The sequence below is a fragment of the Polypterus senegalus genome, chromosome 4 (assembly GCF_016835505.1).
Source record: "Polypterus senegalus isolate Bchr_013 chromosome 4, ASM1683550v1, whole genome shotgun sequence".
NCBI classification, from domain to species: domain Eukaryota; kingdom Metazoa; phylum Chordata; class Cladistia; order Polypteriformes; family Polypteridae; genus Polypterus; species Polypterus senegalus.
In genome coordinates this window covers 186,763,364-186,778,744 of record NC_053157.1, presented here as the reverse complement: position 1 = coordinate 186,778,744, position 15,381 = coordinate 186,763,364, and the positions used below count along the sequence as shown (strand labels likewise).

Below are 15,381 nucleotides of genomic sequence, written 5' to 3'. Positions count from 1 at the left end.
AAAAAAAAGAATACATCATTTCTTTGGCAGATATCTTTCCTTGTAAAATTTATAAAACCTTGCATTTAGGTACAATAATTGAATTGATCTAACAGTGTGTAAGAGAAACTTGTTTGTGTTTGAAATTATACCCACTGTTTTAACAAAGGTAAAATCTTGTTTTGGGCTGTTCATGCTGCAACCGTTTAGGTACTACAGTAATTAAGGAAAAAAAGCACATGAACTATATAACATGACTGTGTTTCACTCAGTAATTTTCATTGAGGTAAGGTTTATGGTGAAACATTCGAGTTGATATATTCGACTCAGGATCCCATTATGGAATGTTAGTTTTATAATGGTTTTTAACCTTTGAACTATTTTAAGTTTAAATATTCCAGGAGTACATTTGCTTCTGAGAAACTGAGTTTTGAAGAGTATCATCTTAACATTTTTTTTAGTTCACAACAACAAGCAAGGCAAAAGATAATTAACAACAAAAATTCTTCAAAACAAAAAATAAATATTATTAGTGATAGCCTATATATATAATAAAAAGGTTGCATCAAAGTGAAATTTAAGCAGTTTGGTTAAAGATGCTGAAGGATGCCCAAAGCAAATATGGTATAAGAAAGTTTTAAATTTGTTTAATGCTCATAAAGGAACCCAAAAGTGAAATATTTTATGATGATTATTATATTGCATATATTTTTAAGCAGTTGCATACATAAAAAAAATGCCCTTTCACTTATTTTTTGTCTATTTCTGAATTTTACTGTGGTTCTGAATGTCTTTTTTCCCCAGTCGGCATCAGATTTAAAGATACTGCATGAACATATATAGTACAGTGTGTGTATGTGTTATTTGTAATACTGCATGAACATATATAGTACAAACTGTGTTTGTATGTGTTATTTGTAAATACACCAATACTAAACTAGAAGGCTAATGGTACCAGATACCATAAAGTAAAACCACACATGAATATAAATAGTTCAGATTGAGAAAGGAATGCACAAACAGGAGGGCATGACATTGCCAATGCAATAAGTGCAGATTCTCCATATCAGTGTGAGTCTTTCCTCGTGACATCACAGACACATGCACGTTGGTTAACCTAGAGTCACCAGAAAATCTATGTGTTTATGATGACTCCCTGTATTAGGTTGACATCCTGTCCGGGGTTTGTTCGTCCTTATGACGAGTGCTGCTGGATAACCTCTGGGTTCTCATGACTCTGAACTGGAGGAGTAGGTCAGAAAAATACATACTATACACATACTAACAATAAAGAAATGAATGTTGGGTAAGCTGCTGGCTACCGTGAACAATACGTCCTGGCACAGCTGTCAGTCTGTAGAACACTTTTATCTCAAGGCTAATAATTGTACAACAGCGCTGCGAGAAGCCCCATCGGAGTTTTTCTTCTTTTACAAGCTATTTTCGTCTTTACAAAATGCCCTTTGAATAGACACAACTCATTTTAATATTACGATATTTATTTATATCTTTCATCTTAAGTGTTTTCTACGTAGTTATGTCGTTACTACCGTATCTGTGCAACTTCTCTTTCGGGGATAATGCACACACCCCATTATCCACTCACACTTGATGTGCACACATTGCTTAGCTAAAAATTGTTGGGGAATCTTCAAACCAGGTACAGAATATAATTAAACAAAGTTGCGTACAGATGTTTACTTGAAGGTCGACTGCGGCACAGCAGATCAGACGCAAGCCCCTGTGGAGGCCTTTTGGCTGCTTCAAAAGGCGACGAATAAGCACGTCAATTGTCAGATGAAACTTGCTTACCAAAAACAAACTCAAGAGGCATCGATGGTTTGTGGTTTGTTAAGTCTTTCACGGGGAGGGGTCGGGGGCGAAAGGGAGGAGGGGAATTACCAGAAGTAATTGCGCATTCACCTCTGGTGACGTGTAAAATTATCGTGTAAAATGAGAGAGAGAAAAAATGTAATGTATAAATGCTTCCTGTTTGACACATAATTGAGTAAGGACGTCGCTTACTGTGCCCAGCATTTTTAAACAGATTAAAACAAAAAAGAGAGGCATGTCAAAAATACAAGCGCGCATTACTAGTCCAGTAACTGACGACCGCGAGCGCCACGGGCCGCTCCGGCACTTGTGTGTATGAGCATTGTTTGGGAGAAGCGGTAGACAGCAGCCGACGCGTATCTGCTTTGTTTTCTCGCTCTGGTTTTTGTCATCCAAATGAAACGAGGACTTTTTCTGTCACCGAATCCGATGCTCAAGCACAGAACGTACGCAGATTTTGTCCTCTAAAAACTGTCCAGAGACAGGACTCGCGATAAGATATGAATATTCCGAATCCACGTTCAGCCTTTATGCAGAGCTGTACGGACCCAGAAGCGGTGAACCGTCAAGTTCCCAAGGATAATACGGGCTCGGAGACAGGCAAGTCCCGTGTGCGAGAATCATCACGCCTCACGAATCGTACACAGCCCGCCGCAATCGTTAAGAATATCGCCTGTTCTATGCGGGGCGGGGGAGGGAGGCCACAACTGGGACACTGTGTAACAAAAATACAAATAACTTTCAACATGCCCTCCTCATACAACAGCAGCAGCAGCAAGGGACCCGATTACAACATCAAACAGAAAGGAAAAGTGAAAAGGCTTACCTAATGGCAGGCCTTTGTTCAGCAGATGAGAGCTCCCCATCTAGGTGCCCTATTCCGTTTTGTCAACCCCCCTGGAAAACTGTGCAGTTCACCAAGTCATGAAAAAAAATCCTTGGCATATGGCGGCAACTTCAATTTTTTTCTCCCTTAAGTAACGCGCACGAACACACATACATTCTGTCCCTCCCTCTCCCAAGACAAGCCGCACACACACAAACTGTGTAACTGTAACAGGCAGAGAGAGAGAGCGAGCAAGCGAGCCGGGGTGGAGCTTGGGCCACACAAAATTGATCTTTTGTTTGCTAGCAAAAAAAGCTTTTGGTCAAAAAAAGAGAGTGAGAGAGAAAGAAAGGGGAGGGAGAACGAAAAACAAAGATTACCCACAAGCGAGAGCTTTTAAACAGCAGATGAAAGCATATCTGCATAAATCATCTCAAATTCACAATCCTTATATACTTCACTTATTATATTCTAAATATAGAATGCACATCCGTTTGGCAACATTTGTATGGCATTACAGCATACATGCATATAACAAATGAATGCATTAAACAATTTTTAGTTGTATATGTCCTTCGGATACCATACATACTGTAAAATTTAAACTGTTTCAGTGCTGCAGTTGTCCATGCACACAGCAGACCACAATGATTTTTATGCATTTCATAGGACACATGCTTCATTATTTCAGTTAATTTTAGCAATGTCAGGCCTTTTGTCCATTTTCCACTAAATGCCATTTTGAAATCTGAATTGTATTTGGCTAGATTTATTTCTTATGATTCAACAAAAATTTAAATTCTTTGACAGACATAGTAAAATTATACATTTATCTAAACAAATTAAAACTGTGATGAGCATTGTAAAAACCACAACTAAACTACTTATTCCACTTTTAGAAGTATGGGGCGTCAATTTAGGCCTGGTTCCTGTTACTTGAAGGTCTTGGGGACTAATTATGAAACTGTTCAGCTTTTCTCTGTGATCACATCCATATAAAGGCTTATCCTTACCCCCAGTGTAATTACAAGCATCAGATTTTACCATTCATTCCTCTTTTAATAAATACTGTAAATTAAAAAAAGCTCATGTTTTCTTTGCCAATTTCTTTAATTCCAGAATATCTCTTACTTTGAGCACTCATGCGATGCTGCCCTTTACATGACTAATCATACTTGCTCACTGTACTGAATGGATGTGACATACTAATAGCACATGCTGTATTGTTTCTAGAACATTGTAAAAGTCATATCTTACTCACTTGTTCCCACGATGTTAAATGTTGAAGTCAACACAGCATGCACAGATCTCATCTGTGCCAATCAAACTTCCTCTTTCTTATTTCTACATAAGACTACCATCCCTTTATTGCATGTAGAACCCATACCCACATCTATTAATCACACTTATATGAAAAACTTTGGCCACTTTTTAATCTTAGCCATACCATACCGTAAGCTTTGTTTCCCAATGCTGACTGATATATCCACCTTTGGCATTTTAAGCACCTTACTTGCAAAATCTTAAACACTTTTATTACCTAATATCACTATAAACGTAGGCATCCAGCAAACCTGGACCTACCTTATATACTGTACAAATACATATCAGACTTGAGGAATTTTGTTGTTTGCATCATGTATGAAATCCATGCCCTATTAACACTTCAATGAGATGAGGGAGGCAGCAGGGTCATCAATTACTTTCAACTATGTCATGTAAATGACAAGTCTGAACTCAAAGCATTATTACTGTCCTCTCTGTTTTCATTATTTTAATTAGCTCTGTTTTTTGCAATAATATTTTTTATGGATAGCGGAGTAAACAGGTGCACATCAGCGGAGATGAAGTATAACCTACTGCATTTAGCAGTTTGTGCTGATAACTATGTTTAATGACTAATGAAAAATTTGACCTGTAAAATTAAAGAATATATGCCAATATCAATAAAGGTTGTAGAAACAGTGGTTGAGTATGACATAAAAGGAAAATATAAAATAAACATGAGGATATAAAAAAGCAAAAAGAACAATTAGCCCAGCATATGATGCAGGGAATAATGCAAATGTCCATCACTTATATTTGATGTAACCAATATACTCTTTAACAATACAGTACTTTGATGTTGCAGCTTCTAACGAAAATAACAGTTCAGATTTGGCCATCAGTGTTGTTCAGGATTCTAGTGTTAAAGAAAAAACAGCATAGGTTTTACAAGTTCACTAGCATAGCAAAATTAACCGATTTCTTCTTATTTTGCAGCTCCTGTTGAACCATATGCAATCTCAATATCACACACCTCATTTTTGAAACAAAAGCTGAATTCTATTAGTATTTTAAAAATTACAACATTTTGAAACCTTGGACATCGTTATGGCTGAATCTCTTTAAAATACGTAGTTATTCCACACAGGGAAGGATGATTGTTTTCAGGGTGGAGAGACAGACGACTTTTAAACATGTCAGGTAAGATTTACTGGATAGTGTATATCACTCCCAGTTTTGATCTTCATAGTCAAATCCTAAGTAAAATGATCCATCCTTCAGACACACTTTATCTCCTATGCCTCAAAGAGATGGTCTTTCACAAATGGAACAAACTTTGACAAAGTTAGGCAGTAATCACCAGCACACTGCAAAACCACCTGTACCTCTTGCCTGGCCAGAGTACATGAGTTTAAGTTCACCAATTGAAATCTCAGACAAGTGTCATTTGAAGTAGACATGGTGCAAATCTTTGTACACTCTGACAGAGGCAGTAGCCAAAAATGTGGTAACACAAAAATATGCTGAACGTAGGTGCTTCTGTAGAGTTTAGATATGGATAATTACATCAAATACTTAATATTCAAGCGGCATAAAAACAGATCATTATTGCAGAACCCGTTTTATACAGAAGACGACCATGGAGGCCAAAATATATAATTTTAATGTAATACATACCATAGATGGGTGAATAACGAGAGGAATCAAAATACTAAATAAATAAACAAAAAAATCTGTAACAACTCTGGCTCTAACTATATAGGCTTTTGACACCATCTCTGAGGAGGGTAGGCTTAGCCACTTGCTTGCCAGAGCAGCATTAATCACCCCATTCCATCCCCTAGTCTGTCAATATGTATGTTTTGTGTACTCTGTCCCATCTTTCCACCAGCTTTAAACTCAATGAGCCTGTAGGATCGGGGTGGCTTTAGCCCTCATCCTGAGTTCACTTCCCAGCTAAGCCCCAGAATCGCTACTGCTGCCAGGGTCAGTCTTTCTTTGCCTACATAGTCATCTCTCCTTTATCAGTTCTTGGCATTTCTCCAACTCCTTTAGTTATCTTAAAAGGTAAAGCCCCTGAAGCCGCCCGCCTGCTGCCAGACCTCTTAAAGGAGTGACATGGTCCTTGTTATAATGATAATTTAATAATGCAGTTTGAGCAGCCAGAAGGCCTCAATGACTCTGAACGAGGAGATGGCTTTTAATACATTTGGTGAGAACTTCAGTAATAATGTCTTATGAGGAGCTCGGAGGTAAGACCAGCGAAGGCCAACTGTGGTCACAAGCACAGTTGGCATGTTGTCTTTTATGTATTCTGATGTGTGTCCCTCATACACATTCCAAAGACATACTGTTTAGGTTAACTGACCATTCTGAATTGGCCCATTGTGAGTGTGTAAATGCTAAGACTGGACTGAGCAGATCCAGTAAATAAACATGTATTTTTTTAAAGACTAGACTGATACATTACAATTTAACTTCCTGATACTGAAGATTTTATGATATCTAAAGTCACACTTGGCCAAGGGAAGTTATGCTTACTTTGGCCTCCTTCATGTCCTAAACTGCATAACTGAAAAATGTATTAGTATTGAATAAGCGGATATAACTTTATTAAATCACTATCTGTTTTTACTTTATTGGTAGGTTTGAAAATGACTTAACCATGAGTACAACATATGCAGTGGATTTTAGGACTGAGCAAATGAAAACAGCATCAGCACATTTCTGAGATTCTGCAGCCTTGCCTCATATGGTATTTGGGTGATTTGTGGTTTACTGCTGTATTATTATTCTGTGCACAAGCTGTCAAAACATCCTCCCAGCACTATAGATTAGTAATAGTGTACATATATACACTCACCTAAAGGATTATTAGAAACACCTGTTCAATTTCTTATTAATGCAATTATCTAATCAACCAATCACATGGCAGTTGCTTCAATGCATTTAGGGGTGTGGTCCTGGTCAAGACAATCTCCTGAACTCCAAACTGAATGTCAGAATGGGAAAGAAAGGTGATTTAAGCAATTTTGAGCGTGGCATGGTTGTTGGTGCCAGACGGGCCGGTCTGAGTATTTCACAATCTGCTCAGTTAACTGGGATTTTCACGCACAACCATTTCTAGGGTTTACAAAGAATGGTGTGAAAAGGGAAAAACATCCAGTATGCGGCAGTCCTGTGGGCGAAAATGCCTTGTTGATGCTAGAGGTCAGAGGAGAATGGGCCGACTGATTCAAGCTGATAGAAGAGCAACTTTGACTGAAATGACCACTCGTTACAACCGAGGTATGCAGCAAAGCATTTGTGAAGCCACAACACGCCCAACCTTGAGGCGGATGGGCTACAACAGCAGAAGACCCCACCGGGTACCACTCAACTCCACTACAAATAGGAAAAAGTGGCTACAATTTGCACGAGCTCATCAAAATTGGACAGTTGAAGACTGGAAAAATGTTGCCTGGTCTGATGAGTCTCGATTTCTGTTGAGACATTCAAATGGTAGAGTCAGAATTTGGCGTAAGCAGAATGAGACCATGGATCCATCATGCCTTGTTACCACTGTGCAGGCTGGTGGTGGTGGTGTAATGGTGTGGGGGATGTTTTCTTGGCACACTTTAGGCCCCTTAGTGCCAATTGGGCACCGTTTAAATTCCATGGGCTTCCTGAGCATTGTTTCTGACCATGTCCATCCCTTCATGACCACCATGTACCCATCCTCTGATGGCTACTTCCAGCAGGATAATGCACCATGTCACAAAGCTTGAATCATTTCAAATTGGTTTCTTGAACATGACAATGAGTTCACTGTACTAAAATGGCAGTCACCAGATCTCAACCCAATAGAGCATCTTTGGGATGTGGTGGAACGGGAGCTTCATGCCCTGGATGTGCATCCCACAAATCTCCATCAACTGCAAGATACTATCCTATTTCTAAAGAATGCTTTCAGCACCTTGTTGAATCAATGCCATGTAGAATTAAGGCAGTTCTGAAGGCGAAAGGGGGTCAAACACCGTATTAGTATGGTGTTCCTAATAATCCTTTAGGTGAGTATATATATATATATATATATATATATATATATATATATATATATATATATATATATATATATATACTGTGTGCAAAATTTTTAGGAAAGTGATTATTTTGACCATATTATCATTTTTATTATTCCAACTCCAAGCTGTATTGACTTGAATGCTTATTGGATTTAAGCACATCAGGTGATGTGTACTTGTGGAGTTACAGAGGGTGTGGCCTAAGGAGATCAACACCCTATATCAAGGTGTGCATGATTATTAGGCAGCTTGTTTTCCTCGGGCAAAATGGGCCAAAATGAGATTTAACTGATTCTGAAAAGTCTTTCAGAGGGATGCAGCACTCTTGAAATTGCTAAGATATTGTGGCGTGATCACCATCCATCCATCTTCTAACCCGCTGAATCCGAATACAGGGTCACGAGGGTCTACTGGAGCCAATCCCAGCCAACACAGGGCACATGGCAGGAACCAATCCTGGGCAGGGTGCCAACCCACCACAGGACACACACAAATACACCCACACACCAAGCACACACTAGGGCCAATTTAGAATCGCCAGTCCACCTAACCTGCATGTCTTTGGATTGTGGGAGGAAACCGGAGCACCCGGAGGAAACCCACGCAGACACGGGGAGAACATGCAAACTCCATGCAGGGAGGACCTGGGAAGCGAACCCGGGTCTCCTAACTGCGAGGCAGCAGTGCTACCACTGCGCCACCGTGCCACCCAGTGTGATCACAGAACCATCAAATGTTTTGTTACAAATAGTCTACAGAGTCACAAGAAACGTGTCGAGAAAAAAACATGCAAATTAACTGACAAAGATTTAAGAAGGATCAAACGTGAAGCTACCAGGAATCCATTATCCTCCTGTGCTGTCATATTCCAGAACTGCAACTTAGAGTGCCCAGAAGTACAAGGTGTTCAGTGCTCAGAGACATGGCCAAGGTAAGGAGGGCTGAAACCCGACCACCCCTGAACAAGACACATAAGTTGAAAAGTCAAGACTGGGCCATGAAATATCTGAAGACAGATTTTTCAAAGGTTTTATGGACTGATGAGATGAGAGTGACTCTTGACAGACCAGATGGATGGGCCCGTGGCTGGTTCAGTAATGGGCACAGAGCTCTACTTCGACTCGGATGCCAGCAAGGTGGAGGTGAGGTACTGGTATGGGCTGGTATTATAAAAGATGAGCTAGTTGGTCCTTTTTGGGTTGAAGATGGACTCAAAATTAACTCCCAAACCTACTGCCATTTTTTAGCACACTTTCTTCAAGCAGCGGTACAGGAAGAAGTCTGCATCTTTCAAGACGACCATGATTTTTATCAGGGCAATGCTCCATCACATGCATCAAAGTATTCCACTGTGTAAAGGCCTTAAAGTTCAAAGAATAATGACATAGCTCCATTCCTCACCTGACCTAAACTCTATTCAGAACTTGTGGGCCCTTCTTAAATGGAAGATTTAAGATGAAAGGAAAATAGTACACTTCTCGACACAGTGTCTGGGTGGCTGTGAATGGAAGGCTTATGATTGTTATTGAAAAGAAGTGTCACTGTTTTTTTTTTTTGGAAATGTCAAATGTTTCTTTGTACATTTTGAGTTGCTTATTATTCTCATTTTAACAGATGAAAGTAAACAATTGAAGTGGGAAAATTTTAGTTTTTCCTTTAGTTGCGTAATAATTCTGCACACTAATACTTGCCTAATAATTGTGCACACATATGTATTCCCCTGAGAATGTTCACACTCACGTTTCCTTTGTAAAACATTCAGGTTTCAGGTTTATTAACATTTTGCATTGACTGATAGCACTGTATTTGTTCCATATTAAAATGAATCCTCAGAAATACAACTTGCCTAATAATAGTGCACACAGTGTATACTGTATATACACACACACAATATTCAACATTATAGTGTCTTTTTGAAGACAATCTCCATGGTTTAAAAATATTCTTACAGTTACATAGTAATTCATTTTCTGAAGAACAGTAGCCCATCTAAAACAAAATTTCTTTAGAGCCATGGGCATTCTTGCTATTCAGATTCTAGCTCAGCTCTAATTGGCAGGGTTTCATAACATATCTACATAAAGGTCATAGTAGGCATCGTGACATGGACAGTACTTTACACCAGCTCAATCCTAAAAATGCAGAGGTACTTTGAAGTGTATCATGGATATTCAAATTTGTGTGCCACTTTCAGTTTCATGGTCTGTCTCGCAGGGGGCCATGGGTATGCAAATTGACCTGGCACAGTCTGTTTGCCTATTTGTTTAAACATAAAGCCTGTGCAAAACAGCAAAGTCAGTAAATGAGAAGTAAACAATTTATTTATTTATTAAAGTTGAGGTAAACTACTTATGCAGATGTGCATAATGGGTATGCAAATTTGTTTGCCACAATGTGATCTTGGGTATGCAAATTTGTCTGGCACGATTTGTTTGTCTGTTTTTTAAACATTGAGCCCACGCACATACGAACAAAATCAGTAAACAAAAGATTTTTTTCCAAGTTTGCTTCTTCATGATGTATTATTTCAGAAGGCTTTCACTTTTATCAGAGCCAGGAAAAAATAAACACAGATTACATAATCACTTCCCTGTCAGACAGGTTGGTTTCAAGTAATATTATGAAAAATAATCACTACCATACATTTATTTAATTTTTTGAAGGCCATGTCAAGCGCTTCTGTTAATTAAACTTATAAAAATCAACAGACACAAAATCCTCTGATAGAAAGACGATGCACATTTTAATTATTTTACCAGTTTAAATTACAATTTCAGACTCACAATTTTCTTTGCTATGTAAAATATTTACAAGCTAGTCATCATTATAATCAAAAAAGAACTCTTGCCAGTGCCTAAAAACTCATTCCCTTTCTGTATGACCATTTGCATATTCTTCAATTAGTGCCAAACAAGCCATGTTGTGTTAAACCATTGGACTATGAACAGGGTGTGTTAATCATAGCTTTCTGTACCAATGGAGTGAATCATACCTGTGTTTTTGCTTAATGCAATTATTGACAGAAAATGATTGCATTGATTTTTAATGCAGAGAAGTGACAACTAGTAGCCAACATAAACTTAGGAAAACCCAAGTAAATTCTTCAGTGCAGCATTGGTACTTTTAAAAGGCATCTAAAACAGAGTCTATAAAGTACATCACTTTCATGGTTTAAAATGTTTATCACAGCAATACACATTATGATAACGGCTTGGTGATATGCATTATTAAGGGTGTGAGTCATCATTTAGCTTGTTTGGCTGCATTACCCTACTTATCAATGGTATTTTCATTTCCCTCTTTCTCCGAAATGTTGCTTACAAATGGGTCAGACTGGCCATAAATATATGCACATTCTCCCATCACTTTTCTTTTATAAATCCTGACATCTGTGTAGAAAGTGGTAGGCGGTATACACACATTTTGACCATCTTTTTGTGCGTATGCAAATTTTATAAATCTGACACCTGGACACCATATTTCCATTAGAGGGACAGGCATCCCTCATGTTACCAGCATTATTATGGCTTGTAAGTTAACCAGTATATGAGTTTCCCTGATGCCCTATAGCATACCAGGGAAACATACTACAACTCCAATTCCAATGAAGTTGGCATGTTGTGTAAAACGTAAATAAAAACAAAATACACTGATTTGCAAATCCTTTTCAACCTATATTCAATTGAATACACTACAAAGACAAGATATCAAATTTTCAAACTGATAAACTTTATTATTGTTTTGCAAATCTTCACTCGTTTTGAATTTGATGCCTGCAACACATTCCAAAAAAGCTGGGACAAGGGTATGTTTATCACTGTGTTATAACACCTTTTCTTTTAACAACACTCAACAAGCGTTTGGGAACTAAAGACACTAACTGTTGAAGCTGTTTAGGTGGAATTCTTTCCCATTTTTTCTTGATGTACAACTTCAGTTGCTCAACAGTCCAGGGTCTCCGTTGTCGTATTTTGCACTTCATAACGCGCCACACATTTTCAATGGCAGACAGGTCTGGACTGCAGGCAGGCCAGTCTAGTACCCATACTCTTTTACGATGAAGCCACGCTGTTGTAACACATGCAGAATGTGGCTTCGCATTGTCCTGCTGAAATAAGCAGGGACGTCCCTGAAAAAGACGTTGCTTGGATGGCAGCATATGTTGCTCCAAAACCTGTATGTACCTTTCAGCATTAATGGTGTCTTAACAGATGTACAAGTTACCCATGCCATAGGCACTAACACACCCCCATACCATCACAGATGCTGGCTTTTGAACTTTGCGCTGATAACAATCCAGATGGTCCTTTTCCTCTTTGGCCCGGAGGACACGACGTCCATGATTTCCAAAAACAATTTGAAATGTGGACTCGTCAGACCACAGCACACTTTTCCACTTTGCGTCAGTCCATCTCAGATGAGCTCGGGCCCAGAGAAGCCGGTAGCGTTTCTGGGTGTTGTTGATATATGTCTTTCGCTTTGCATGGTAGAGTTTTAACTTGCACTAGTAGATGTAGCGATGAACTCTGTTAACTGACAATGGTTTTCTGAAGTATTCCTGAGCCCACGTGGTAATATCCTTTACAGAATGATGTTGGTGTTTAATGCAGTGCCGCCTGAGGGATCGAAGGTCACGGGTATCCAGTGTTGGTATTTGGCCTTGCTGCTTACGTATAGAGATTTCTCCAGATTCTCCGAATCTTTTGATGATATTATGGACAGTAGATGATGAAATCCCTAGATTCCTTTAAAAATAGAGCTCCCAAATTTGAAATAATTAGTTTTTAGTGCTTGTCATTGTCTCTTTCTTTGTAAGGTGATCTGAATTAACAATTGATGGCAGTGCCATCTGAGAGAATTTATCCCGATTGATCTTAAAACTGGACCTTTAAATGGACATGGCATTCCTGACTCACAATTAGACTTTCATTGTTTATTCAAAAAATGATCAATTATTTGTCTATACGGTAGAAAGGGCTGATTGGCATTTTGTTGTTTTTTTCTGCCTTGTTTAACATACTCCTACTTTCCCATTTATGTATTAATATTAAAATGCTTTGAGAAGATAATAAAAAAAATTCTATGTATACATGACATGGCATTTTATGTTGTAGGGTATTTTGTGTTATATTTAAATTATACTTGCAGGTGTGTATTGCGTTCTAGGGTGACTAGGCACTCCAACAGTTCAATGGACACAGAGGGTCGGCTGTGGAAAAGAGAGCAGGGCTCAAAGGGTCCTCATGGATGCTGAGGGATAAAAGTGATAACACAGGCCAGTAAAAGGGTGGACCATGCTTGTGCCTGCCAGAGGGTATCCTCAGCAGCTGATAAGACCTCAAAAGGTGAGCTGCAAAGGCAACTGAGGCACTGAAACTCATGACTGGTTTTACAGGAGACAGATCCTGACTGTGTTTTAAACTGAGGGTTTTAATTGCTTTTTGGGATTATTAATTTATTAAACCTTGAATCTCCATGTGCACCATATTTGTGTTGATTATTTATTAATTTGAATATGAATTGCACCACACATTTGTTTATTTTAATAAAGGCACTGAACACTTGTTACACAAACTTTTGCTGGTTTGAGTCCTCACTGAACTGGTTCCACGACTACTGATTACCCATGGTTCAAGAGGATGCCAGCTGCGGTCAACATAGGCATCACACAATTGGTAAGGATTTTCTTTTAAAATTTTATTTTAGTTTTGTTTATACATGCTCAGGTGTCTTTTGTATTTTTCTATGTTGTTTATACATATATAAACAAGCATAGCCCAATCAGCTACAACATTAAAATCGCCTGCTTAATATTGTGTAAGTCCATCTTGTGCTACCAAAACAGCTCTAACCTGTGGATGCATTAACTCCACAAGACCTCTGAAGTTGTCCTATTGTATCTGGCACCAAGACTAGCAGCAGATCCTTTATGTGCTTCTGTAAGTTGTGAGGTTGGGCATCCATGGATCAGACTTTACCAGCATATACCACAGATGCTTAATCGAATTGAGACTTGAGGAATCTGGAGGCCAAGTCAACACCTTGAACTCTTTGTTCCTCAAACCATTCCTGTACAATCCTTGCAGTGTGGCAGGGCACATTATGCTGCTGAAGGAGGCCACTGCCACCAGTGAATAAAGTTGCCATGTAGGTAGTGTGGTGCATGTCAAAATTACATCCAAATGAATGCCAGATTCCATAGTATTCCAAAAGAACATTGCCCAAAACATTACACTGCATCTGCTGTCTTGTCTTCTTCCCACAGTGCATCCTGCTGCCATCTCTTCTCTAAATGATGCACGTGCACCCAGCTATCCACGTGATCTGAAAGAAAACGTGATTCTTCAGATCAGGCCACAGTCAAGTACCTGTTGTAGGCACTTTTGGCAATGGACAGGGGTCAGAATGGTCACTCTAACTTGTCTGTGGCTATGCAGCAAGCTGCATTGCACTATGAATTGACATCTCTCTCTCTCTCATGACCAGCATTAAGTTTTCCAGTAATTTGTGCTATAGTAGCTCTTCTACAGGATCAGACCAAATAGGCTACCCTTCAGTTCTTAAGCACATAAATGAGCCATGGGCAACCAGAACAATGTTACCAATTCACTGGTATCCTTTGATTGAAAACTTTTGGATGTTGCTAACCACTTCATACTGGAAACTTCCCACAAGTACTGTGCTGTTTTGGAGATGCTCTGACCCAATCATCTAGCCATTAGAATCTAGAACTTGTCAAAGTTGCTCAAATCCTTACACTGGCCTATTTTCATGTTTCAAACAGTTCACCTACAAGGAGATAAAGTACACTTGCTGCCTAATATATTCTACCCCTAGATAAGTGCAATTGTAACAAGATAATCAATGTTATTCACTTTGCCAGTCAGTGGTTTTAATGTTGTGGCTGATTGGTGTACAGTATACATATGTACAAGGTACTAATACAGATAAAGACAAACTGAATTTTGCAAAATGAGCAGCAAAATAGTCAATTGATTGTTTGGATATTTGTGCATGTGTATAATTATTTATCAAATAGTAATTTAGTGCATCAGACACAAACAATATGGACATCATCTTTCAGAAGTGTGATTGGTTGGATCGCATAGAGGTCAGTATCAGGATGGGAAGTGAAATTACTCGATACTTCATAAGCAATGCTCTCTCATCAGTATGTCTTGCATAAAACTCAGTAACACCTTTACCACAACTTTTCACACACTTCAAGAAACTTAAATACTGAAAGCATTTCCCTGACACGAGTGAAATTTGGCTGCTTAGTTAATCAGTTGTATAATAAGACTGTCTGTGTATATTCACTTTCAGGGTTTCTTACAATGCTAAGCAGCTGCTTATAGATGGGACTCACTTTTACTTCATCCATTCATAATGTTAGCATTAAAAGCTTTAAAG

The 15,381-nt window shown here is 38.8% G+C and overlaps 1 protein-coding gene across 4 annotated transcripts in view; it reads right to left on the bottom strand.

Moving 5' to 3' along the window:
* Positions 1-15,381, bottom strand: part of LOC120527867 (C-terminal binding protein 1) — a 443,475-nt gene that overhangs the window by 130,377 nt on the left and 297,717 nt on the right. The window contains exon 1 of one of the 4 annotated variants that reach the window (XM_039751779.1): positions 2,639-2,874. The exons of 2 other annotated variants lie outside the window; for them this stretch is intronic. In XM_039751779.1, coding sequence (XP_039607713.1) covers positions 2,639-2,678 — 40 coding nt within the window. In that variant the 5' untranslated portion in view covers positions 2,679-2,874. Of the gene's footprint in view, positions 1-2,638; positions 2,875-15,381 lie in introns of those variants that run through there. One more of the 4 variants, XM_039751775.1, reaches the window with a different exon arrangement.